Here is a 27,788-nt window from a genome sequence, read left to right as displayed (position 1 = left end):
AGAGATCGAAAAGCAAGCCTGTGTGCTGGTAGAAAGAGGTTTGCTCCTTAGGCTTTTGTCTACTGGTTTCTCTTGTATCACCAAGGGAAACCCTGGTGTCTGCTCCTACTGTGATGATGTTTAGATTTTTCCTGAGTAGCACTAACATGAAAAGTACACAATTCTTGTCATTTTTTATAGCCTGGTATTCTATACTTGGCACGTGGATGGTTAAGGGAGAATTTGATAATAATCTGCACTTATCTGAATGATATATGTACCAAGAAGGAAAAGCAATTGTTTCAGCTAGTGAAAGAAGTGTAACTAGGAAAAACTAGAAAAGGCTGAATATCAGGAAATGCATCATGACAGTAACATCTGTTGGAATGCAAAGTAATGTTCCTTTGAAAGTGGTGGGATCAGCATTGCTTCTGACATTTGAAGCTCGATGAGACAGAACCTAATTTGATCTACAGCATGTTTGGCTTCCAGGGAGGCCGTCTCTATTATCCACTAGATTTTTTCCATCTCTAACTTCTGCAACTCTGTCTTTCTGACTCTCCCTGGGTGATGAAATATCATTATAACCTTTTGAAATAATATATTGGTGCCTGGAGAGCAGAGCGTGATTTTTCTCATTTGCAAGTGAGAGGCAGTGTGTTAAATTACCATTCCTGTCATTAAATGGATTGAGTAAAAAATTTGATGTGTTTAAACCAGGACATTTTCCCCCTCCCCAAACAAACCGCCTAAGACTTCATGTTGCGGGGGGCCGGGAAGGTGAGGGTTAGAAGTTTAAATAACGTTCATCATATTCCCTGAGGCTTAGGTTAGCGGAAGCTGCTTGACACCTGAAAATGTTTCAGCAAATGTGACAGGTAAGCTTCCGCTGATTTACAGAGGATGAGGGAGCCTGCACTGTGTCTGTCGTAGATCAGGAGGGATAAAACTTGTCCTTCTGGACCATCGAAGCTTCTACTTGTTAATTTGGCTCTGGGAAATGGGAAAAAATCCACAGTGCTGACAAACACAGTGACTAAGTAGGTAAGTAATTTAACTCAAGAATTGCACTTTTGCATCTTCGGAGAATAAATGAGAAAGTTCTGGTGTTGCTTCAACTGATTTTTCTTTAACCGTATCCAGCAGTTGATGCAGTTCGCGACAGCATTTGTTTCTGCCTCTTCATGCAGTGCAAAAAATTGATAATCATCTGGTACTGCTGAGCACTGTAGCTGACAACATTTGAAACTCCAGACATGGTGATGAATTGCACTATGATATATTAATGTTATTTTGATCCCTGCTCTTTCGGAATTACATTGATCCAATTAGGTTAAGTAGCTTGCCATCTAAATTAATTTACTTTCCTCTATTAATCTCCTTTACTGTGGGTCAAAACCAGAAATGTAAATCAATCTATTACCTTGCATATCTTTTGGAGGGAGGTAATTAAATTACCTAATAGATACATATGTTGAATTTATTGTTTAGTATGTTAAACAGTATTGCCATAATGGGAAAGTGAAGCGGTGCACACTCAGTTGTGGAATTTGAGTGCTTGTTACGCTTAGTTTTCATAACCTTTCAAGAAATGCCTTTACATGACTTGCTGTCCCTGGATACTAATGCTGCCTGCTTATTCGGCTATGCAGCTTTTAAGGTATTAGACATTTTGAAAGTGGGGATAACAGCTTCTTTCTCTGCCAGAAATTGTTGGACTCCCTGGTGACATGTCTTGTAGAGGTCCCCAGCCTCTACAGCGTGGAGGAAACCTTTCCTCTGGCCTGCTCTCAAACTAGCGCTCGCGCCGAACGTGGCAGGAGGACAGATGTCTCAGCACTGATGTCTTCGTTACTGAACTGAAGGAGTGTTAATGCAAGCTCCTGAAAAACTTCCTCATTTTCTTAAAAAGGTCCTTCAGCCGTATACGAAATTTCTATGATTTGAAATCCTACTTTGGCTTCTACATTGGGGCATACTTTTTATTTTATTAAGTTAGTCCAATAGTGGGACTCCATCATCTCAGTGCTCTTGCCAGTCTTTTACTACTCACACTGGGAATTCTTATTTTCAGCTGGTATTTTCATCAGCGTAGATAGATAGCAAACTTACACCCTGATGAAACATGCCTGACAGGGAGATTGATGGCAGCTGCACCAGGAATTTGTTTACCTGCGATATTTCCTCACTTTAGTAAGTAGAACTGTCCATGAAAGGCTCAAATGAAAATGAAGCATTGATGTAGGGGAATGAGATCCAGTGGCTGGAAACTGAACGTTGACACAGTCAAGTTAGATACAAAGTGCAGTGTTTTTACGTTGAGTTTGATTAACTGTTAAAAACTTACCAGGCTTGTGATAGCTTCTTCATCATGAGAGATCTAGACAAGGGCTCTATACAATACGAAAATGGATCTGGTTCCATTACAGTCAGAGTACTAAAGTTTAATTCAAGTCAAATGACCTGTGTAATGCGGCAGGTCAGGTTGCTGATCACAGCGCTCCCTTCTGGTATAAAAATCTGTGAATCTATGAAATATTTTCTAAATCTGTGCCTGAGGGTAGAATGAACAGAAGCAGAAAGGTCACCTTTATCATCACTGCTGTCAAACACTTTGGAAATAGCAGAGCACAAAGCGAGTATATTGCTCAATCACTTTGCCCTTATGCTACATCTGTTACCCTATCCCTTGCCTGTATTTTGTCCCATTAAATAAAAATTGCTCCGGTATCCTATATGAAATCCCATTTCCAAAAAGTACACAGCAGATCTCTGTTGGCTTCAACAGCAATGGGATCTTACCTTTTGCCTTTACAAAGGTAATGAATGCCTGCTAAGTGCAGAACTTAGTAGCGTGGTTATATAAATAATAATGATAATTAAGAAAGCAGCTGCTCTTTGTGATAATGACTGTTGGAAACACGGTACAGCACACTTTGTTTCAGGCAGGCCTTCCAGAGGCTGCAGGCACAGGAGGTGAGATAAACGTAGGTGTCAAGTGCCATCTGAGACAGCACGGGGTGTTTGAGGTGTCCCTACGGAGCTGGTTGGTGAAATATATAGAGTAACTAAATCAACACTAGGTGCTTGGTTGGGCAACCGAATCCTGCTCTGGGTGTGGCGGTTGGCTGAGATCCAGAGCAGTTCCTGTACAACCCACCAAACGCTGCGGTGTTTCAACATTCGGTATCTATTAATATGCTAATATTCCCCACAAGCTGAAAAATGTAAAGTGAGAATCTGTGCTTGAATACTCATTGTATTGGGGCTTTGCTATCTTCATCTTTTTACATTGCAATTTCCTCCTTTTTCCTTTTTTTTTTCTTTTTTTTTTTCTTGTTTCATTCAGCACTTTTTTTTCTTCTCCCTTAAGATAGAGGCTTTTAAATATGAGTTTTCTCTCTAATAAGTGTTTGTACAGTTCCTAGCACAACTAGGTCCTGATCGTGACTGAGCCGTTGGATATTAATGTGATGCAAATATGAAAAACGAATTAATGAAAATTAATGAAAATTAAATGTTTGTTCATTTTTTAGTTTTAATGTTTATACAAAGGGCAAGAAATGTGTACCAAGACTGTGTACCAGTTCACACCAGTATATATGCAAGAGTCCAACATTAATCAGCTTTAAGGAAACGAAAGGGACTGGTTTGTTCAAATGAACAACCCAAGGGAGAAAGGCTTCATTGTGAAACCCTGTGCCAAAGATTTTCAATAGTCCAAACTCTCCAGTTTTCTGAAGGTGATGGTGGCATTTATCTTTGGTTTCTTCTATATGGTGCTTTTCACTTCACTAGAGTGTTTGTCAAAACTCAGGCACGTTTGTGTTGAGGAACATAGCTTCACACCTGTGTGAGGAGTAAATGTGAATATGTATTCCTCCTTCCAGCCTTGTTAGAAATGCTTTTTAGATAAGAAGTTGAAAAACAGATCAATAGCAAGACTTTTTTTTTTTTTTTTAAAAAGGCATATGCTGCTTTCCCTAGTCCATGAGTTTATTACAAAAAGAACAGTTTTCGTAGGTGTCATGCACATGCCCATCTCTGGAGATTTCCAGAAAATGGTAATTGCAAGTCAAAATTTTTTATATCATTGCCAAAGGCAGGAGGGGAAGTGTGGAGAGAATGAGAACAAAATGTCTCTTCACAGTCGTGGTCTTTCACTGGATACATCATTTCAAGTCGTTAGATCTCCATTCGTGAATATCCTTTTCAGATGATCAGAATAAATCCAGTACTCTAACTTCTGTAATGTTCCTGTAGTGTTTTTCCTTGAGTGTCAATGGAAGAAGTTTGTTTCATTTACCGAGAGCTAAACTAGTCTTTGGTGGTCACTTGCTGATGAATACAACACATCATATAGTAAAATAAGTAACAAGGGGAAATCATTTTCCTTTTCCACAAACCACCATTACTTAACAATACTCCAAATGTCTAGATTTCAGATTTAATGTAAAACGTGTTGAAAATTACATGGAAGATTCAATACTGAGATGCACTGGCACGCAGTCCTCATTTGGAAGAGAAAGCAGTCTGGAAATTTGTTGTCGTTTCACCATTAATGAAGGAAGTGTTCATGTTCTGCAGCTTCAGTACTTGGAGTTATATTTTTCCTTATTTCGCACACAGTCCCAGTAGTCATTGTATCATTAATGCTTGGCTTTGATCACTATCTCAAACGGAACCACTAAAGGACAAAGTCAAGGTGACGTGGCCTTAATATTACGTCTGCTCTATTTTTTTCAGGGGCCTGTTAGCCAGCAGCTTCACAGAAACACATTATTTGAAAGACGGCACTGATGTGGTTCTCGCACGCAATTACACGGTAAGGTTGGTGTTTCGTGGGTAGATGATGCTTCATCGTTAAAACCCAAAGTGCTCTCTGCCGGGATCTGAGCCATGGGATGAAACAGTTCGATGTGTGATCTTTTTTTATTGTTGCCTTCGGTACCTTTTTGACTGCTGTGATCCTACACATGAATTTTTAGAGAGAGAGTTTAAAAGCAAGCTGTGGGATTTTAACCAGGTGACTTTTAAATCTGTAAGATTTATTGAGCTTCTTGGAAATATACCCGTTAAAATATTATAATAAATGCAGCCATTGTTGATCACTTATGGAGGAAAGTCCTGGTTCGGTTAGGAAGAAAGCCCTAAACATCTGATTTCCATAGTGCAGAAGCTCTCATCGGAGGTTTTGAAGGCTTGGGTGTCTTTCCTCATTGGGGAAGCCATGGCTGGGGTTTAGGAGAGGGGGTTGGTTGTTTGGGTTTATTTTTTAAACCAGACCATAAGACTGTTGTGGATATACTTTATACACATATATGCATGTATGTATGTGTATATTTATGTGTATGTGTATATATATAAAAATAAGGCTAATATGATCCTTGTTAAAATCAGTAGTTAAAATCTGCTTTTTATAAATAAAAAACACTTTAAGGCAGTAATGTTTTTGTCCTCTGACAGTATGAGTGCCTTAATTAGAAACAATGCAGCAAGCAATTTTAATTACAAGGTTTATCTTTTATCTGCCTAAGTCCTATAAAATATTTGTTATGTTGCGTTACTTATTTATTGATGCTGTCAGAAGAGGCATCATGCTTTGTGTTCCCATCCATAATGGACTTTGCCGGTATCAGTGAAAGCATTATTTCTATGCATAACATCTTACTTCTGAAAAAGCATCTGCGTTATAGCCCCAGACCTCCCAAGTAAAGCAATCATTTTGAAAGCTTCCAGAGTTTTCTTTTTTGCTGGATGCTCATATCTTTTTCAAAATCAGCTTGGTAGAAAATAGTCATTTGTTTTAGAAACAGGAAGGCTGTATAGACTCCTCGAGGAAATAAAAAGAAAGAAATGAAGCACACAACTCTTTGACAGATTAACCTACGTTAACATGAACATGTGTACAGCTAATGATAGCTAGGCTTTCCCTCACTAACAAATCTGTTTTCATAACGGCGGTAAGTCATGGTGAATACTGACAGTGCATTTTGCTGCCTAAAATATTTTTTTTGAGAGATCAGTGAATTCATTTTTCATTAAATGCTGCAATGTGGTTTAAAAAAGATAAGTCTCTGTGATTTTATTTTTATATCTCGTCTTCACTGAGGGCATCAATATAGTCTGTAGTTGAAACCAAATCCAGTTTCCCATTGAAAAGTTGCTTAGTCAAATTCTGCTTGGAGGTCAGACCAAGTCAGGTTTGTGGAGCTGCCGTGTGGGGAGTTTCTCCCGCACACGAGTCAGTGGCCAGGTTGTTCTTCTGGTTTGTAGCATTCGAAAAATTTGTAGTTGTCAAAAGCTGGTATGTATTAAATGATCTCAAGTGAGGGTAGAGTACTGTTTTAAGTATGACAAATCAGCCATGGTAATTATTTGTTTTTAGGGGGTCATCCATTTTATATACTAGTTTACAGGAGTAAAAAGATTTGATAAGAGTAAAAAAAAAAATCCTGCAGTTCAGTGGAGTTACTGAGCTAGAAATCAATTTTCTACCAGTCCAATTGCAGGCCATGGTCTGATAAGTTTACATTTTCAGTATTGAACTTTGGCATCATGTAGCATGTGGAGCTCAGAGAAGTTGTGAAATGGGCCACAACAAGGAGCTCAAAGTTAATAAAATGACAAGTTGTGTGTAGAGAGGGAAAGAAATCAGGACCTTTGCCATAATTCACTCTTTGATAAAGACAGCTAGACTGCAGCGGCAGCCTGTGTGGGACGAGATACCAGCTTGCCCTGCCCTTTTCACTGAGGATTGTGCTTAACACTGGTGATGCTAAACCCCAAAGACTGGCTTCTTAAGAGCTCTGAACTGCACCTCCGCCTTATACTTAACTTTAAGTGACAAGAGTAAAACTACTTTATTTTTGGTTTTAGACTGTTTCAGGGTCACTGTGTGAGAGTCAGTGCTGAGGCGGGGGGTGGTGTTTTTTCTTCTGTCTTATCAACTGGGAGCACATAACTGGTAATATTAAAATAAAGTGAAATAGTACACTCATGCTGAAAACTTTGACGTCCATAGCAATGGTGACTGAAGCAATCATCCCCCAAAAATTCAGTCTATGACTTCTTCCCATTTATTGTGGCTTTATCCTTGCTAATGCGTTACTGACTCTTTATGAGTACTGATGATAAAAATACCCAAGAGTAAAACATTATTACTCTGTTTCTGTCGTTTCTTACACTGAGAAAAGCTACTGAGATTTGTATTTTAAAAGTCAGATGTTGCTGTCCTGTGTTCAGTTGCTCATGCTGGAAATACAAATGCCTGAAACAAATATTTTCCATGGTATAACCTTATTTGCAGAAAATTCATATCTGAATTATTCCATCTTACCCAGCATTTTCATGGCTATTGCTTTCTTTAACAAAATCAAGGTGGTCTTTAGAAGTCTGCTATGTGAGGCTTTGTAAGTGAAAGCCATGCCCCAAAACTGAAAAGGTTAATTAATGCAGTTAGATGGATGTGAATGAACCAAGTAATAAAAAGGCACAGTGAGATGACAGGTTGAAGCATGAGTGATAACTTTCCTTTGCATTAATAAGATAGGAACCTTTTACAGCAGTGTTTTCAGTTTCCAGGTGGCATTCAAAGGAGCCATGAGAAAAGAAATGCTGGACATGACACAATCATTGCTTTCAAGCCAGTCACATAATTGGGAATGTAATATAACCTTTAGTCAACAATAAAATTAACCTTGATTCCAGACAGATATGTGTATGTGCTGAGAAAGTATCTCTGTTGTGGGTGCCTTTTGCAAGCAGTGAATTATTAAGGAAATACAATAACCTAGCTGCAAAATGAAATTGGATTGTGGCCTCTCAAAATAGAAGACCCTCTTAGTCTTGGTTGTTCTTAATAACATGCAGCCACTCAGCTGGGTAATTCAATAAAAAGTTTCCTTTCCAACCTGTTTCCCCTCCCCTTCGTTTGCTCCGTGATTTTTTTCAAGCTATGGGGTTGGGATTGGCTTTTTTTATATTCCCTTTGTACATAGCTACCTCCTATAGACATACATAGATGTAAATTACCTTAAATAAAAATATGTGTGTCTATAGAAAGTAGTAAAACGTGTCAGCTGATTTGTTCATCTGATTAATTATAAAATATTCCATATTGTAGCTTTGTCGCGAATGAGCGGTTTAGAAACCGCTTAAAGAATCACTGTCAAAGGTATTAGTGGAAAGTGATTTTAATAGAGACCTATAAAAGTGCGATTTAATAGAGTTCGATGGCAAGGTCCACTCTATTACTTACTACAGGGATGAAACATATAAAGAAAAATCATGTTATGTCTAAGGGTTTATATCTTAGGGATTATATGTGTTTAGCAGCAGTCTAGGGTTCATTCACAGTTTTAGCAGCACTTAATCATTAACTAATGTAATATTTACAAAATAAGTGTTAGTGGAGTCTACTACAATCACGACTTAATTACAGATTTTACTTACCATTAGTTCACACACACAGAAAAAATATATATATAAATGTACAAAAGGTACCTGTTAAAAATTCCCCTCGAGTTCAGGGAAGAAATATTCACGTAAAATGTCTCGGCATTTCTCAATGGGCAAGGGTTGAGCCTCGAGAAGTGAAGAGTTTCAGCCCAGGTCCCATCGGATGACGGTCCTCCGAATACCGCAGACCCGAGAGGTCGCGAGCTCCCAGAGGCTCCCACTCCGAGGGAGATGCTGGGCGCAGCCGCTGCGGTCCAGGAGAGCGCAAAGGGCCTCACTTAGAACCGCTGTTTGTAGGTTCGCAAGATGGTTGACTTTAGCCTTCCATAAATTTCCATCCTGGCCACAGTCCCAGGTGTAATTACTAAAAATTCTCAAGGTTTCAGTGTCGTTCTACTGGACACCTGGGCCAGGCGGTGGGGGTACGTTCCCAGCCTCAGCCATGCAGAGTTTCTGATACGGTTGAGGAGCGCTCAACCGCCGGACTCAGTACACCAAGGCCGAGGTCTCATGGAAATTTCTGAGATCAACAAGCGGCCTGGGAGGGGGGGTGGGAAATGCACCACCACAAGCTTTCAATAAAATAACACAGGAAAAGGTTGTCAGTCATGCAATTTAAATACCGTTGACCCTCTTTAAAAAAAAAAAACAGGCCACAAAACAACAACAACAACAAAAACCCCACCACCCCAACCTCTGGGGTTTAAAAAGACCCAAGGTTTCCATTTAGGAACCCTTTGGACTGTTAAGTACAGTGAATATTTAGTGGGGTAGGAAAGGTGCTGTCAAATGCGCTTCTGAAAGAAATTGAAAACAGCTTTGAAAACCATAAGAAAACAAGAGAGCAAAGAGCTTTTATGATTACTGAAATGTTTTCTCTTTTCTGCAATCAGGGTCACTGCTATTACCACGGCAATGTACGAGGGTACCCCGACTCCTCAGTCAGTCTCAGTACCTGCTCTGGACTCAGGTGAGCCAATATTTCAGTAATACTTGAGCTCCTTAAGAAACCATCCTAGTACTCGTTGAGTTTTTGGGTTGCCTTTTAATGAATGTATCAATATCCGTTTTTCAAATGTTGGTACAATCTCTGTAAAAACGTTTTCCCTCTAGTTGCTCTGAAGAGAAAAAAAGAACGAGACAATGCAGTTTGGGGGTTTTCCATGAGGTCCCTTCTCTCTTGCTGCCCATCCTTCTCTATTCCCCCTTGCAGCAGTGCGGTGCTTGGCACATTTTTGGGCTGGCGGTGCCCAGTGGCCCTCCAGTCCTCCTTCTCCTCAAAGCTGTTTCACCAGTGATGGCAGGACTGCTTTGCAGCTGCGAACTCATGCATCGTCCAGCAACCTTATCATTAGGAGAGATCGCTTTATAAATACGGCTGTGGAACCCAATAAATTGCGTTCATGGCAGGTATGATGCTCAGCATTAGGATTTTAGCTACTTGTTAACAGAAGAGGAGCAGATTCACATTGCTGAAAACCAAACCTCTTCAGAGTTTGAGGAAGGAACAGCCTGACAACATTTTAAATACACAATGGACGCGGTTCAGGAAACAATTATCTTCCTTACTTGGACAATCAGAGACTGGTATTTACTCACAGAGCTGTTCCAAATCACAGTAATTAACTGTAAATTGGCTTTAGTGTTCTCCCTGGAAAACCCAGTTTTCCTGTCAGATTTCCAGCTGTCTCAACCTTTTCTGGGTTTGTTTAATTTATCTACAAACAGCATGAGTAGCTGGAGTCTTTTTCCCTTGATTTTGCATTTTGTGCAATAGTGGTATTATCAAGGCTTTTATGACGGAGCTCTGGGACAGACAGCAGCAGAGAGAGCAAACAGTTTGTTACCAGGACCCCTCTCCCTGTCGGAGGGTCCCGTTTGCTGTAGTGGATGGGATTCCTGTGGCTCATTCCCACATGGAGAGGGGTTTGATCTTAGAGGTCTTTTCCAACCTGAATGATTCTATGATTCTATGAACAGGCTGCCCGGGGAAGTGGTTGAGTCACCATCCCTGGAGGTATTTAAAAGACGTGTAGATGAGGCGCTTAGGGACATGGTGTAGTGGGCATGGTGTGTTGGGTTGACGGTTGGACTCGATGATCTTAGAGGTCTTTTCCAACCTTAAGGATTCTATGATTCATGGGTGCTTCGATATGTATCTGGCATCTTCCACAAGTTTACTCTAATTAACCCCTTGCATGGACCATGGCAGACTGTATTCACCAGGCATCCTCACAGTCTGTAAAAATATCATGCAGTGCCCTCGGTATTTTAGTTAAAGGGATTGCATTGCTGCAGGGTCCACAGGGAGAATTTGCACCATGTGGGACAGGCTCTGTGCCGATGTCTTGTTCCAGAGCTACCTAAGAAATGAAGAACTCTCACGAGAAATTACTCTTCTCCACATTAAAAGCATTTTCTTTCTCCTCTAATGTGCTCTTTTTACAATTGTTGAGCTCACAGAGTCGTTTCCCAGTTTTAGGTAGTCAGGTATGGCAAGGCAACATATGCTAGCAGTGGCATTTTTCTCTCATCTGGCACTATCACAGATAAATCCCCAGAGTGTGAGCTGACAGCGTTAGGCTCCTTCCCCATAGGAAAATTGTAGCAGCATCTTTTTCATTACAAGTTTTCATAAGTTTTGCTGCCAACGCATGTTTTGCTCTAGCAGGAGAACAACTGAGGATGTATCTCAGTATCCGTGCCCATTTAACTGCTGCATTCACTGCTGAGGTTGGCTAAGAGAATGTCCATGAATGATAACAGTTTGTGATAAGGGTGCTTGTTGACTTACTCCACAAAACTCATTTCACAGCCTGATAGCCAATAGTAATAACTTCCAGTCATTACCTGTGCTTGATCTGAGCCAGCGATGTCTGTTTGAAAGGTTTCATAATGCACTGTCAGCTCCTTGAACCATCCAGGCCCTCTCATTAAAACTGGTTAGGTGGTGTGAAATCCCAAGTAGCTGCACTGAGGTCCTGAGAGCACTAAGCATCTTCCAGAATCAAGCCCACAGGTCACCTCTACCACCAAAACGTTATTGTGGCAGTGCGGTCCTAGAGAGTTTGGGTGAAAAGATCTAGCTGAAGATGTCCCTGCTCATTGCAGGGGCGTTGGACTAGATGACCTTCAAAGGTCCCTTGCAATCCAAACCATTCTGTGATTCTATGATTTAGATCACTGCACGTGATCCAGTCTGAAATAATATGAGGAGAGATAGGACAGTTCAAAACTACTTCCTGGCTTACTTTGCTGGCAACTTTAGTGGTATTACAGCTTGAGAGAATAGTTATGGGTAGGGTAGAGTAGGGTAGGGTAGGATGCTGTATTTGTCCACCAACTTGCTGGAGTAGGGATTCTTGTTTTTCCATGGCATGATAAAGACTGCAAGCTGCAGGGGTAAAGACATAAGACATCATGTGGCCATGGAGTCCCAGGTGAGGACAGTCCCTGGGGCAGCCGTTTCACTTGCAGCCACCAGTGGAAGGAAAGACTGGTCTCGTTCTCAGTCTGTTCCTGGTTTTGCGACAGTTTCTAAGTGAATTGGACAAATCTCTCTGTCTCAGTTTCTCCATCTGTGAAATTCATTTAATGATTCTTACCTACCCCACACAGCTATTGCATGGGGCTAAAGTTTAAGTGCCTGAAAAACATCTAATGAAAGGAAGTGCAAGCTGTTAGCTCACTGAAATCTCAGAGCACGAATATCCTCCCACTCCTACTAGGCAGGCACCTTGGGCATTGTTCCAGGTGTGGATGGGTACGGACTGTGTCTTTTCCTCCAGATTAGGAGAGTTCATTAAAAGACATGAAACTAGTTATAAAGAATAAGTTCCACATTTTAGCATGCTCTGAAGCCTGAGTGCTCAGCGGTAGTCAAAGAAGCAAAAAGGATCATAGGAATTACTGAGACAGAAATAGAGGATAAAACAAACCCCCTCATTACCACTTTATAAATCCATAGTGCACTCACATCTTGAATTCTGCATGCAGTTCTTGTTTTCCCCTCCCCATCTCAGAAGAGGAAGCATTATATCCAGAAAAGGTGCAGAGAAGGGCAAAAATTATGATCAAAGGTATGGAACAGCTTTTATCCGAGGACAGAAAATAGACTAGGATTTGTCACTTTTGAAAGGAGATGACGGAGAAAAGGGGTATGATGAAACGAGATTGAATGTCATGCTGAAGAGGGGACAATTGCTGAATACTTTTCATAACCCCAAAATTTGGAGAGATCAAATGAAACTTTAGAGCAGGGGAAAGTACTTTTTTGTTCACCATATAATGAAGCTGTGGAGCTCACTGTCACAGGTGGTGTCAATGTAAAAAACATCAGTAGATTCAAAAAAGATGAGACAATTTGGGGAGGGGAGCTGGGGGAGCCTCTCCGGGGCTGTCAAACCCAAAGATGTCCCTGACAGTCATGTTGTCAGAGCTGGGGGTACCAACTGGAGGGTATTTGTTATGTTCTTATGTCTTACCCCTAAGTATCTGCTGTTGGCTAGGGCCAGAGATGAGGTGCTGGGCTGCAGCAACCTTGCTCGGACTGAACACAACCATCAAGTTCTTACTTTGAGTGCAGCCACATGGTTGAGCATTTGAGACGTGTTATTAGCTTGTAAATATGACATGATTAGTCTATGATGAGCTAGAGGAAGAATAAAGTATGAAATCTGCCAACTAAGACAGGTTTGACTAGTTTACGTTTTTCAGGCAGATAGAGGGGGTGAGATATAAAGATAAGTGAGAAGTAGACTGGGCTCTCTTATACGCAGACACTCACGTATTCCAGCTATGTTACATCCTCTCAGATATAACATTCAAGTGCCTCACTTCACATAGGATTACAATGGCATAAATAGTTGGATTGACACTGATAGCTGCCTAAAATGCAGGTTAGAGGAGAATATAATCATGCCATAATCTGTATCCTGCTGGCTCCTCCGGAGGAGGAAGAGCTGAATGGCAGAGAGGAGACGGTAAATGCTGAATGCACGAAATGGGAACAATGGATAATCAGGATTTCCGGCGCTTCCGTCTGGATAAGAAAGCCAATTAGATCGTCAAAGCTTGTGGGAAGGTGAAGGTACGACAAAGTCAAGTCGCTTCCTTCCTGTCCTCAGGAAATACCCTTCTGTTTATCTAGCTCGGAGGCTCTTCAAGTTTTTAGCAAATAATTTTGGCCTGTAGCCACCACACACATCTTCTGTGATGAATTTGTATAGACTCGAATGATTTTTCCCCTATTACTTTCTCTGCAAGTGCAGAACCTAGAAAATACACACAAAAATGCATCCTGAAGAAGGGCCCAATCTCCATGGTCCTGGCAGAGGATGCTGGCACGGGGATGTGCAGCTACAAAGGCATCCGCAGTGATGTCTCTGGTGGGGGGAGCTTGAGAGTTCCTCTCAGAAATGCCTCAGTAGTTTGGGGATACAAATCTCACAGGAAGCCTTTTCTTTCTGAAATACCAAAATGCTCTTGAAAATCCTAAGAATTCCTGAGAGTTCCCCAATTGCTAGGTAATAAGCCTTTTCACACGTACAAAAAGGATTCAGTCATTGTCCAACCTCATCAGCAACTGAAAGATGCCGTGTCCACAGTGACACTGATGGGGATAAGGCCCCAGAACTGAACAGATAGTCATTTTTAATGGGATTACATAGTTATTCTACACGAGGCCGCCAATACTAGAGCCATCCATTTTTCAAATGGTCTGGCTGAACTCACTGCATCCCAGACACAGTCAGCTGAAGAAAGGATTTAAATATGACACTCCAGACATCAACTATTTAAAAAAGGAATGGAAGTAGGTAACCAGTGAGAAAAAAAATTAAATTCCTCACGACTCCTCAAGCATGATTTCCCCACAGAAGGGGAGATTTCATCCAAAAAAGAAGTTAGGAGAAAATCCCAGTTGAGAAAAGCACCAGTTTGGATGTGTGCTTTTACTCCATACTTTCTGAAGAGCTTTTAGTTCATGTAAACATCTCGTGTGGTTTGTAAGTTATCTGACCATGAAACTACTGGAGGTTTTTGAGCTTAACGTTAGAAAGCATTCAGCTTCTGGGGTTTCATAGCTTCTATATTCTGGCTCTTCAAGTGGTAAACAGTTCCTGGATCACGATCACCTCTGTGATCCGAGATGAACATTATGTCCATTCGTGGACAATTGTGTGCACGCTGTCCCCAGGTGCACAGTAATCCCCCAAGCATCACTGCTACTGCTGGGACAAGCATGGAGATGGTCTGTAGCCGGCTGTCTGAGCCTGCCCCTTCTCCATCAAGTCTGTGTCTGACAGCACTTAATTAAAAAAAAAGAAAAAAAAAACCTAAAAATATTTTTATACATTTTGTGACTTGAAAAAGCATCCTATGAGCCTTAATGTGATGTTCAAGTTTGAATCAAGCCTTCTTTTATTGCTACACTGTTTGCTGCACAGTGCTATAAAATGTGCTCACTAAATTGGCACTGATGCCAACATCTCTTTCCGTCTTCATTTTTCTCTGCTTTCCTTGGTCTGTCCTGTCACCCTCCCAGTTAAGCTCACATGTGACACTTTCTCTGATAACACAATTACTGTTTTTTTGCAACCCAAATGCTGGACATGAAATTGCATTATCGCTTTCAATTCAAGTAACTCCCTGCTTAAATTCCAGGCATCAAAGTTGCAGACCAATATGCATTCACTCTGGACAAATCTGTCTTGCACTGAGAAAGGATTAAGTGCGTGCTACAGCAGTCTCTGGGTATGACTACATTTTAGACACTGTGCTATAGAATATATTTTCAGGTTAATGAAAGGCATTGGCTGGAATAAAACGTATTTGACTAATGATGTGTCTGCGTGAGAACACCTCTACCACTACTGCAATATGTAAAACCGATAATGCTACTGCTTTAACCTCCCTTTGAGATGTTGCCCTTTGTTGAGTTGGGTCGGACTTGTTATTTTAATGGAATCCTGATGGGCAGTAGGGTAACGGTGTTACTTGGGTCTTGTGTGATGCTCTTCATCAACAGATAATTATTGTGTGTGGTTACTGAAATTTACCCCATTTTAAAGGTGGGGAACTGATGCAGAAAGAGGCGAGTTGCCTGTCCAAGGCTGCCCAGGGGCAGTGGTGGAGACAGGAGTACTTCTAATTCTGGAGTCCAGCTCCCGTTCTCTGTATTTCCCGGTCCTTTAAAGTTAAAGAATGACCAAAACATTTGGAAAATATCTAAAGATAGCCCATTAGAAAAACAGTCCACAGATCATCTTGTTAATTTATCCCAATATTATTAATCTGCAACTAATTAAAACAGACTAAAAGTGAAGTTTTCGTTTATTACTTCATTTTTCTTCCTCTTTTGTTTGTTTGCCTGCTTACTTGCCTGGGAATTTGTCATACAAAGTAGAATTGATAAGAAAAAGAAATAAAAATGTCCTATCACTTTACGGATCACCTTCTGATATCATGCATGTCAAAAAACACTGCAGTGAGTAACCATCCATCACCAGCATCATGAGAACAACACTCCAGGGCCACAAGGTTCTAATTCTGTAGTCTATTCACCTGAAAAACGGTGGTACAGCTGTGGGACTGGTCCCTTTACTTTTGAAGCTGTAGCATTAATTACGAAACGAAGGTCCTGTAGGTTTTCAGGTGGCACATGAGTACTGCACAGTCTTTCTGTGTCTGTGGGCAGAGACAGACTTAATGGGAATATGTGGTGTGTAAGCATGACAGCCCTCTATAGGCTAATTAATTTCTTACAAACTGAAAACATCTACATTCCTCTTCCAGTGGTAATAGAGCTTTTTATTATTATTGTTTAGAAATGAGTATAACTTTGAGCTTCATTAAAACCAAATGTTTAATTGCATTCATGGATATCAGATTTATTGATTTACTTAACTTTCCCTGTATAGTACAGCAGAATAATATATAACAGTTTCATATAATGCTGTCCTAGCCAAGTTTTACTTCAGCATCACAATTTCTCAGACAAGTATGTGTTGATGGTTTATGTTGGCAGGGCTTTTGCTTCTGCTGACAAGTTGGAAAAGAAAAATCCCATTTATATTTTGAGATTTCCTAAAGCCTGTTGATTTATGAAATACAACTGGCCTTGCATTAGGTTTTGTTTTGGTTTTCCTTTTTAAGAGAAAAAAGTATCACATTTGACTTTATCAACAATTTAAATAGTGGAATTATTCCATCAAATTGCATTTCCCTGATTGAGAGATTTCTGGCAAGTTAAACAGCAATTAATAACAAATTAATTATTTAAATTATGTTTTAATTTCTTTTTCTTTGAGATGGAGAGAGTTCTCCTATCATAGGCCATCTCACATACACATTCCCCATGTGTCCATATGGCATATAATGGTGCACAGTAGGCAAATACCAATGAATCGTTCATGTTTAGAGCTGATTAGCAGCAACGTGGATGTGGTTTAATTGGTGCTGACCACCAGACATGAGCAGGATTCAAACCCTGTTGAAAGGTAGAGTAAAATATTAGCTCAGGCTCAAGACCACACTGAAGCTGTTTCCAGTTGGCTTGGAGCCTGTGAACTGATGTCTGGACGTGCTGTATGGTATAGATTTTTTTTTTCCTCCCTCTCTACTACCAGTGATGAAAAGGACAGCCCGATAGTTTTAGACGGGTTGAATTGTCTCTTGTCTTTCCTGCCCGGCTCATTTGCAAGATATTTCTGACTTCCCAGCATCAATATGGTTCTGGATGGGGGAAAACACAGATGCCGTGAATTAGATACCTGGAGACCAAAAAATGTATACTTTATATTGCCTTTTTCCCAAATATTTATAAGCTTGGAATTCTGGTAGTCTTTTGCCTGGTGGAGGTAATGGTATAAATCCCACAGATTTCAGTAGAAGTTGGTCTTAAAGAATAGCCACTTCTCGAGTACTCGCAGAGTTGTTGAAATCCCTTTGAGGTTCCTTGTATAATTTTTGGTTGGGGACTTGTAGTTTAATATACTGTCTATTTGCCACGTTGGAAAACATTATATTATTTAACATTAATGTCTCCTGAAAAATGGAAAATTTGCACTGTCTTGGTCTTTGGAGAACGTAGGCTGACTCAGGAGTGTGGGAGAACCACGTTCAAGAGGAAGACACAGAAATGGTGTAGGAGGAACAGAGGCTTTTTTGAAACACCTGACAGAAGTGAAAGGAAAAAAAGTAATTTTGGATTTATTTTATTTCAAATTTTTAGTACTGAATGACTGGTAGGTATTGTACATCTAATCCTGCCACACCAAAAAAGAAAGAAACCATAGCTTTTGACTAGTTACATTTTTAAGGTGCTGTGCTTGGCACTGGTCAATGGGGGAAAAATGCAATTGTAGAAAAAGAAAATTAGTCAAAAACAGAGAGCTGGCCAAGATAATTCATATTTGATATTCATTATCTTATTACAGATGGTCACAAGCCAGGTGCTGATATCCTGTGGGCAGCACTCAAAGGAGAAGTGTGCATTAAATGAAAAGTATATTTTCATTTATGCTGAATCTGCAGATCTTTTTTACCATTGCTTCATATGCAAAGGTGGAACTGTTCTTAAAGGCTCATTCTGTCACTTGGGATGGGAGTCTCAGTGGCAAGTTGAATAGGCTGCCCTGGCTCTGGTGTGCTCAGTAGAAAACAAAATTAATCACTCTTGTATCTGCTCATTTGTCCATATCCTCTGCAGCTAAAGAAAATGAGAAATGGTTATCTAGTTATTTTAGACAGTAGCTGGGTTTACAAGGGGTGCGTTGGAAACCTGGCATTGATGTGGCATGTTTTGGCTATGAACTCTTGACACTGAGATGCTGGCTTTAAAAAAAAAAAACAAAAACAAAAACAAAAAAAAAAACACACAAAAAAGAGAGCTTTACCCAGTAAAAGGATACTACTGAGTCTCTCCCCTTCTAGTGTAAATAATTAAAGAAAATTATTTAAGTCTATATTTTTTAAGTTAATGTTCTAAACAGGATAAAATTTAACATTAAAAATAAAATCCTTCAGGATTTTATGTTGGTTTTGAGTTGTCAGTAAAGGGAGATGGTCAGGCTGGCCCATTTCAAACAGTGACGAATGGATTCTGCCTCCATTGCTGGTTCCAGCTGCCTCCAAAATTCAATTATTACTTGCACAAGGGAAAGACAACAATCCTTATTTGATTGTGCTGATTACAGAGTTGCTGATTATTGGAGTAAAGGGAATATGTTGTCCTAGTTTCCTTAATTCTTCAAGGAATAAAGCAGATCTGAAAATAATTTAGAACTGTAGGGTGTAAGGTTACTCAAATCATGGGGTGACCTGCTCGGAGGTCTCTCATATGTCTTGCACGCTGTAGTGTGTCCTGGCTGTAGCTACAAGGGTTGCTGTGATAAATCAGTCCTGCTTTTCCAACTGTGATCCATCATACACAGCATGCCTGGGCGATGGGTAAATAATATATCTTACCTGATTTGCCAAGGGTACTAAGGAAGCTACAAATGAATTATCAGACCCTGATTCTTGGTTCAGATCAGTAAAGCAGGCTCCTGCAAATGCCGTTGCACAGCCTTTAGTATCCTGGGTTTCCAGGCTTTTTCTTTTTCTCTTGGACTTCTAGCTGTTCTAGTTAACAGTAAAATGGTCATTTGTTGGCTCGACTGAACTGAGGCTAATGATGTTTTGTAGCAAAACTGTGCAGTCAACTTGGAATAAAAATTTCAGTTAACTGGTTAGGAGGCCAAAGACTGAGTTTCTTCATCATATCTTGCTAAGAATAGAATAGCTAGGGCAGCTTTTCCGTGATAATTTTACTTTTTATTTTTAAATCACTCATTAACCTGCTTCTGGGTCCTTCCTCTTTTTCCTTTTTTTCTTTTTTTCTTTTTTTAGCTTTCTGCAGAAGAATTGTATAGGGATACGTATTGGTCTCACAATGGTTGTAGTATCTTACCTTTGTTGCAGTACAGACAGAAATAAAAAGAGCAGACACTTTCTATACACCAAAAAGACACACTAATAAAATACAGCCAGCTTTGGGCTGAAAATGATTGCTGTTTAATTGCATATATAGACAGTATAGAGCAGTTTAGAGGAGGAATTGAATTGGCCAATTAAAAGCTTCATGGAATTCCAGGTAGGTAGATTGTAATTATTGCTGCTGAACTTTGCCAGTGCTTAGGGATTAACGCCTTCATAATTTAAAGACAGGGAGGAAATTAGTAATGCAGTGCACTATTCAGTGTAGTGTCTAACTGATGAATGCTTACAACAGCCCGTAAGCAAATGCTTATCCCTAGTTTAGGAAAGAGAAATGGGTTTTAAAGGGTGCCTTTCTCTGGTCACTCAGTTACCCAACAAAACCTGATGTCCAGCTCGATGTAGGAATTATCTAGGACCCTCCTGTGTGGTTGGCAGTGTGTGCTCAGGATGCAAGTTAGACACTTGCAAGTTAGGCACAGAATATTAAATTCCTTTCTCTTACGGTATTTTCTACCTGAGCCCTGTCTGTAAACCTACTTCACGCCTTCTTATGCTGTGCCAGTCCTGATGTACAACGGAGCAGTCTCCTTACTCTGTGGTCCTACAGTTGCAGTTATAATTACTAATTCCAACCGTATTGTTGGAGATTGTCCTACTTTATGCCATTTAGTACCAGAAATCCTATTCATGCGCAGACCATGGACACCCATACCACATTGCCTATATTTCCTGTGCTGAGCTGAAAGAGCAGCCTTACGCCAGCAACTTCCTCAGCAGGAGGAATTGGAGAGATATTCAACCTTTTGTCAACTTTGTTTGATGTAGCAGCTGGGAATAATTGGGCAGGACCCAGCACAAGAACCCAGGCATGGCTTTTATTTGGTGAGTTGTCTGGAGTATACAGGGAGAGCGGGCTTTGGTTAGGAGGCAGCACATGAAGCCCAGAATTGGCTACGTTTCCTAGGTTCTTCAACATGTTTCTTGGAGCAAGGTGTTGTATCTCTTCCTAAACCCTTCTTTCCTCTTTGCGTACTGTAGCTTAAAGTAGTGCAACAAGAGTGCTTTCATTGACGGAAAATCTTTGAGATCCTCAGAGAGCAGGTGGTATGGCTGTAAAAATAATTATTTTGGGTAGTAAAATGAGTTAAACAGGAATCCACTGGTTACTATATCTGAGCTTCATTCTGCTGCCCCGCTGTGCAATATTTAATAATCCATTTTGATACTGCAATGCCTCTTTCATCTGGCAGAATTGATGCTTGCGTCAGCATTTGGTTTAAAAGGTATAATGCACACTGCAGATCATAATAAATTCTTTCACTCTGCACCTTTTCTTACAAAAGCATTTCACCACACTTTTGTTCATTACTGTTTGCCATGGGTCCTCAAAAGCACTCACATCGTGACTCCACTCCGCAAAGGCAATGCATCACTGGGAGAATGGAAAACACATAAAACACAAATATAATTTTGCTGTACGGTACAGCACTTCAGAAGAGGAAAATTTTCTTTGAGCCATTGCTTCTTTTAAAATATAGTGTGCTGCAATGACAAATATACAGCTTTGACGTTTCCTGCTCCACTCGACCATGACACTGTAAATCAGTGTTTTGCTTTTTCATACTCCGTCATTATTAAAATCTGTTGTAACTTTGTTGTAGACAAATGTACGTTAGCTCTTCAAAAACATGCATCTTACTCTGTTCTCTTCTGTAACAGGGGAATTATTGTATTTGAAAACACAAGCTATATTCTGGAGCCATTAGAAGGTGCTACAAGTGAACACAAGATCTACCGAGCGGAGAATTTGAAAATAGCCCCAGGATCTTGTGGCCACCAGCTGGACATCTCTGCCATGAGAGCTGATGACCATGACACATCACACCATTCTCAAGCTGGCAGGGTAGGTGGATGAAGCACTTTTATGTTTCTGGTTTGCTGAGTACATCTCAGTACATCTCTGGTAGCATTTCCATATTACTGCCTGCCGTAACTCTTTGTTACAGAGTCCCTACTGAGCAAAACATTAAACAACATAGCCTCTGTTGACGTCATGTGCTTAAGTGCATGCTTAAAATTAAGCATATACTTACATGATTTGCTAAAGCTTTATTACTTTTTCTTGATCCTGCATGCATAACTTGCTTTTGACTTTCTTTTTCGTAATGGGATGGCACAGGAAAGTTTATGGTTTCATACTATCATAATATATTTTGGTTCATGTATCATTATAGCCAGAATTTAAGGCCCCATAAGAATACTGAGCAATGTCTGCAAAAGTTCTTGCCCACCCAAGATGGAAGAGAACATGATAGCTGTGATGCTTTGCTAATAGTAGGTTTTGAACCTTTACCTTCTAGTAGGAAAGTATCTTATGCAGACAAAACAAATTCTCACCATATTATTTTACAGACGTATTATTGTAGTTGCTTTTATGTAGGAAGAAATGCACTTAATGTGAAATGCATCTAGCTAATGGAAACTGTAGAAAATTAAATGAGCTAAAAATCAGGAAAAGGGAATACTGTAATAAGTTCCTCTGCATATTGGATGAGGATTGTAGAAAAGACTGGTTTAGGTGTTCAGAAATTATACAATGATACAAACCTGCCCTCAGCATTTATTAAATGTCACATATTGGGATTTATACTTGCATGTACTACTAAGCCTTTGTGTCAGGTTAATTGTTAAGGAAAGCAACCTAAATGGCATCCCTAGATATTATTTATGTAGTGGAATTAAGTTATTTTACATTTTAGGAATATTAAATATTATGTCTAATGCATTAGCATTTGCATATGCCATTTTATGGGCTAAGCGTATTTCTAAAAATGTGTGTAGGTTGAAAGCATTGGAAAAGTACTTTTCACAACTTTATTAAGGTTTCCCTAAAATCTTTGTGACTTTTGACTGAATTTCACTGAAGTAATCAATGTAACACTAGGAAACTGAAATAAAATACGTGCATACAACTAGCTGATACAATAAAAGCAATTTTACTATTACCCTCACATTTTGTGGATGGCTTCATCTACATGCCAGAATTCTCCTTAAATATCTGAAAAATATTTTTGCTGTGGTTCAGTGGACATAATTGTAAAACCTGTCAACAGTCCCATCATATGGATAGGTACAATATATATAATGAGTATGTTGGATACACTTCTAATGTATGAATTTTGAAAGTTGTCAGATGTAATGTGTGGAGCGAGTTTTCACATTTCAATGTTGTCATCAGCTAAGTAGGCTGTCAGGACATACTGAATAAAGATGGCCTGCAAAGTATGGAGACATGAGGCTGCTCCAAATTACAGTGGGTGACAGAAGTAAGCAGAAATCTAGTCTCAGGGCATAATGAACATTTTTGGTTTCTTGACAGGTTTTGGGGGATGCTTTTTGTTTGTTTTTTTTTCCCCTGATCCTTCACTCAAGTACCTACACTCAATTCTTACTGAGCAGAGCTGAAAAGTGAAATCAATATATCACAAAGTTAGACTAGCCTTTGGGTTAGATTTAAGTACAGATAAGTGATGGGACAAACAGTAGACTCAGCTTCCCAGATCCAAACGTGAGATTTAATAGAGCAAGTCAGGTAATGTAGCAGATGTGTGCAGACACGTTTTGCCCCATTGGAGCTGGGTCTCTATAAATACTGGGTCATTTCATAACTCAGTAGACCCTTAAATTGCAGCAGGGAGTGTGTTTTCCAGTTGAGCTCCATTGAGATAGGATCCTACAGAAAGCAAGCCTGATGTGTAAGACAGCCCTTACAGTATGGCTTTTTCTCTGTAGCCACACAAAAAAGCCATTTTGGTGGTGCTGGTGGACCACAGATCAGGGGCAAGTGGGTCACGGAGAAAGAGAGAGGCTGCAACATCGCAATGTGAATCCAAGCCATGCCAATTCCCAGGCAGGGGAGCATGAGGAAGGGCTATAGCAGTTTTTCGATAGGATCAGGTGTGGTAGAGACAGAGGAGAAAGATAACGGTCAGTGGAACAAAGCATAGTGTCTCCCATCGTGTATATCTATCATGACTGTATTATTGACTCTTCATTTTAATTCTGAAGGATTAACTCAGGCAATGGAGTGTGCATTGATGCAGTTGGCTGCAGAACGCAAGCAGAAAGAAGTCATAATTAGGTGTATTTTATAAATAAATATTGTATCCAAGGAATGCATATAGCCTTTGGGCAAATCACAGGAATGGATTCGGTATGCAAGTCAGTCACCGGAGGCTTACATGATTATACCCTGCTAGCCAATTTCTCTCAGGCTAACTCTCTCCAGTCCAAACAGGTTTACTCTTGGTAAAAAGTAAATGGTTTAAACTCACCAATATAACAGAGCTCTTCTTATATCTTTGTACCTGGATTTTCATGTCTCATCTTTTACTCTTCATTTGGAAGAAGACTAGAGGCACCTTGGGGGTACATCTCTGATCAGGACCGCATAATAAATTTCAGGTTTATGTTAGACTTTTAGTGTCTGAGAGATCAATTCCATCACAAACAACACCCCCATGGTCATTTGCCTTATGCGGCATCTCAGTCATGTCTGATACATTTTGCAGGGAGGTAAATCGAGCTCTGCCTACAGAGCACTGTAGGTTCCGCTGAAATCTACTGAGACATGGCAGGCTCTTTGTATTGCATCTGCTGCTGTTCCAGGAGCGGCAGGAGGGGACATGCTGATTCCTTGGTGTCCTGGTTCCTAGCTGGCATATCACCAGGCACTGCTGATGACCTGTGTAGCAGACGAGGCTTGGGCATGTGCACCAAGTCTGTGCACACACCATGACCCCGTGGTGGTGACAGTTGCCTCCAGTAGAGCACAAGAAGTTGACAGAGAACCCCAATACCAGGAGAAGTTGTAAGAATATCTACCTGAGCTCATTTGCCAGACCTCCTAATAAGTGTAATCTTGTGAAATGTTTGTATCATTGATGTTTAGTTCATTAACGATAGCTTTTACTGCTTTCTCAGTTCATAAATACTGTCCAAATGGAACTTAACGATTTTCCAGTTACTGTAGTTTGAAGGCAGTGTAACACTATTAAATATGAGTTTGAAAGTCAGTTACTAAAGATTGCATCTGTCACTTTCCTCTAAATGCAATGCTTCTTGCAAAACATTCAAAATCATTAATCTGCAGATAACAAAGAGGAACACTTTGGTAATGTGAAGAAAACTTTGTGAAATTTGGCTGGAAGGTGATGTCCAGCACTGACTTAGCTTAGGGGATCACACAGTTTGCCTTGGAACAGTTTGCTTTGGAAAGCTTTAGTCGTGTTTTATGTAATAGAGCATTAGTTCAAGACATCATGGTCATTAGTAGGTCACACATCTGCTTAAGCTCCTTAAGTTCTGGCACGAAGATCAGATATACTGCTGAGACCTCTTTTCCCTAACTGTCTTATTCCAGAAAGAAGGGAGGAATGATAGAATAGATGCTTAGCTGCTGTAAATCACAGAACTTTCACAGGCATTAATAGGTCACTGAAATTTAGGGTAGCAGAGGAACTGTGCTATGATTAGTACTATTACAAAATCATTTCATTTTCTCCAGTGATCTTTTTGCAGCTAAGCATTATGATTCTTTTAGACCTGCATTTAGAACTGCAAGTAACGTGACCAGCTGTTTTATATGAATATACAGATACAAAATTAAATGTATGCCTTCCGTTTTTAGAGTATTGTTTTGCTTCCCCAGACACTGACAGTTCATTCCATTTTTGTTCTTGTGTTTTTCTTCCTACATAATTTATCAGTTGACCATTTGATCTCTTCTCTGCTTCACTCAATATCCCCTTATCTCTCATTTTTCTTAGTAGCCAGTTTGTCTATTGTGTGAAATGTTTGCTAGAAGTCATCTCATCATTTCTTTAAATGTGCCTTGGAAATAGCAAAGGTCTTTCTGCTAGAGATGATATTCTCCTGCGAGGAAAGATAACTCAAACATTTCAACTGCAGAAAGCTGAAAGGTTGAGAGAGACTTTGCACCACTTTCCTGCTTGCTGTGATCAAATCCTGGGGTTTTTTTGTGACTACTGTGTAGACTATTTCTGTTGTAGTAGATAAAAGGAAAACTTCCATGAGGAGAAGGAATACAATAAAAATTTGTGTGTAGTGAAATCTCTGGAAGTCTGAGATGTTGTGTATCTAGCAAGCACTTTGTTGGACTGAGGCAGAGCTAATTCCAAGGATCGCTTATTACAAAAACAAAATACTATTTTCACCTTTTTTGGCAGTACAAGAGGGAGACTCTGAAGACAACGAAGTATGTGGAGCTTGTTATTGTGGCAGATAATCGTGAGGTAAGAAACTTAAAACTAAAAAGTTATGGGAAGCATGGGTAGGAAAAAAGTAGCTCAGTTCAGCTACCATGTAATGTGCATCAGACAGTAATATGATGGTTTTCAAAAGTAAAGCTTCTTCCCTAATTAGGGCTAAGCAATGGAAGGCACTGTTAAGATAGGACAACACTGCTAGTCTACTGTAAAATTTCTTGCAATAAGGAATTTGACTCTCGACTAACTGGGATATCTGGCGGTAATTGAAGAAGAGGCAAATACAAATTCACTGCCCAGGATCTCCTTGAGCTAGTTAAGTGTTCAAGCCATTGACTCCGCCCTCGGCGGGACCGACACTGTTTGGAAGACACGGTAGGATCCTGCGCTTGCTTTTGAAGCAGTACTTTACCATCACATTGGATGAAGAACGACTGCCTTCCTGATGGTTTGCGAAGAGAGCTTCAAAGCGAGTAACCAGGACTGGCTGTAGAAACGTTCCAGTGAGTTGAATGGCAGCCAAAGATCTAAATCTTGGGGTTTGTCTCCTTGAACACTGCTAGTTAGGGAATTACAATCACTCTGCTGCAAGAGCCGAAACTACTAAGAGAAGAGCCTTTTCTTTTTCACAAAACATCAGTCCCTGAAGGATCCCTGTGTAAGACTTAGGGATTTTAAAATCTTTTCATGAGAACCAAAATCCTATCCCCTAGCCTGTCCTTATTCTGAGGCAGACCGTGGTCCCATGAAGCCAACAAGCGCCTGCCGATGGCCTTTGGTTGCACTCTATAATTCCCAAACATCACCAACAATGCTGGCAGAGTAAGGTGTCTGTTGGGGGAAAACGATGATATTTGTGCTGCTGGTACATTGATCCTTTACATTCCAAGTTTCAGAGACAAGGCAAGGATGTGGAAAAAATTAAGCAGAGGCTGATAGAAATTGCAAACTATGTTGATAAGGTAAGAACATGAGCATTATTTCACCTTTTCCAAACTTACTATGCTTTCTGAAGGATGTTGCTGTGAAATCTATGTTTCTTGTACTAGTAAATTAAGAAAGCCACCACGCTCAGATCAGCACCTTTCTCAACCTTTGCCCCATCTCCTTATCCACCCACCTTTTCAAGGAACTAACCCTGCTGCTTTCCTAATACCCCAGTATTTCAGAGCAATGCTTCTCTCCAACCAGTAAAACCAAAAAAGTAAACGTAAACCTTTCGTATGCTCTTCAACATATTAAGCTGTGAGCTCTGCTCTGCTATATATGGGATGCATATATCTGTGGAAGGACTATTCCTAAGGAAATGTATAATTTAGCCCTAGGATTTTATTAACCTGGGAAAAGGGTGGGGATAATCACATATGGAACAGCCCATAGAAAAAGATTATTTTGAGGAGGAATTTGGAGAACAAAGGCTTTTGCAGCAGCAAGGGATGGTCCAATTGTAAGGCCATCAAAGGGCCTGTGAAGACACAGTCAATAAGACATATAGCCCAAGGAAGATGCCAGAATTAGAAATATGCAGTGCTTAAGGAAGCAGAAGTTGATGGCTGAGTGAGAGCAATAAGAAAGAGACATACACTGGATTTTTTTCTATTTGAAGTAATTTCTTGACAATAAACACTAACCACTAAGAGTCATCTACAGTGTTTTTTGAACAAATTATTTTTTGTTGTGCTGTATGGCCAGAAAAAATTAGGAGTCCAGTAGTGAAATTATAACTAAGGGAATCTTAATTTAGCTGAGAACTTATCAAGTGATACTTCAAGGGCAATAACTCAAAGAGAAGCATTCTTGATTAAGAACAAGCTGCTGGAGACACCTCCACCTCTTCCATAATTGTCTTGCTGACTTATTACTGGAGGACAGGTGTTTATATGTTACCTGCTCAATATTAATTTTGCATGTTATAATGTATTTATGTTTCATGCTTAATTTATGCTTAGCAAATGCCAATGTTGTCCAAATGACTGTAATGCATATAAACAAGACAAAGATCTAGGATATGCTTTTCTGAGACTGTCAGCCAAATCTGGACTTGATCGATTCTTGAATCCTTCTCCACATTAGTCTCACATC

General features: G+C 40.0%; 1 protein-coding gene across 1 annotated transcript in view; it reads left to right on the top strand.

Annotated features, from left to right (window-relative positions):
• ADAM12 (ADAM metallopeptidase domain 12) overlaps positions 1 to 27,788 on the top strand; it is a 187,584-nt gene that overhangs the window by 101,212 nt on the left and 58,584 nt on the right. Inside the window, exons 4-8 of the mRNA XM_075155286.1 lie at positions 4,726 to 4,804; positions 9,333 to 9,409; positions 21,139 to 21,322; positions 25,668 to 25,733; positions 26,597 to 26,668. Coding sequence (XP_075011387.1) covers positions 4,726 to 4,804; positions 9,333 to 9,409; positions 21,139 to 21,322; positions 25,668 to 25,733; positions 26,597 to 26,668 — 478 coding nt within the window. The remainder of the gene's footprint in view (positions 1 to 4,725; positions 4,805 to 9,332; positions 9,410 to 21,138; positions 21,323 to 25,667; positions 25,734 to 26,596; positions 26,669 to 27,788) is intronic.

Source organism: Calonectris borealis, chromosome 7, assembly GCF_964195595.1.
Source record: "Calonectris borealis chromosome 7, bCalBor7.hap1.2, whole genome shotgun sequence".
Classification (NCBI taxonomy): domain Eukaryota; kingdom Metazoa; phylum Chordata; class Aves; order Procellariiformes; family Procellariidae; genus Calonectris; species Calonectris borealis.
Note: the sequence above shows the minus strand (reverse complement) of the source record. Positions and strands in the feature narration are given on the sequence as shown.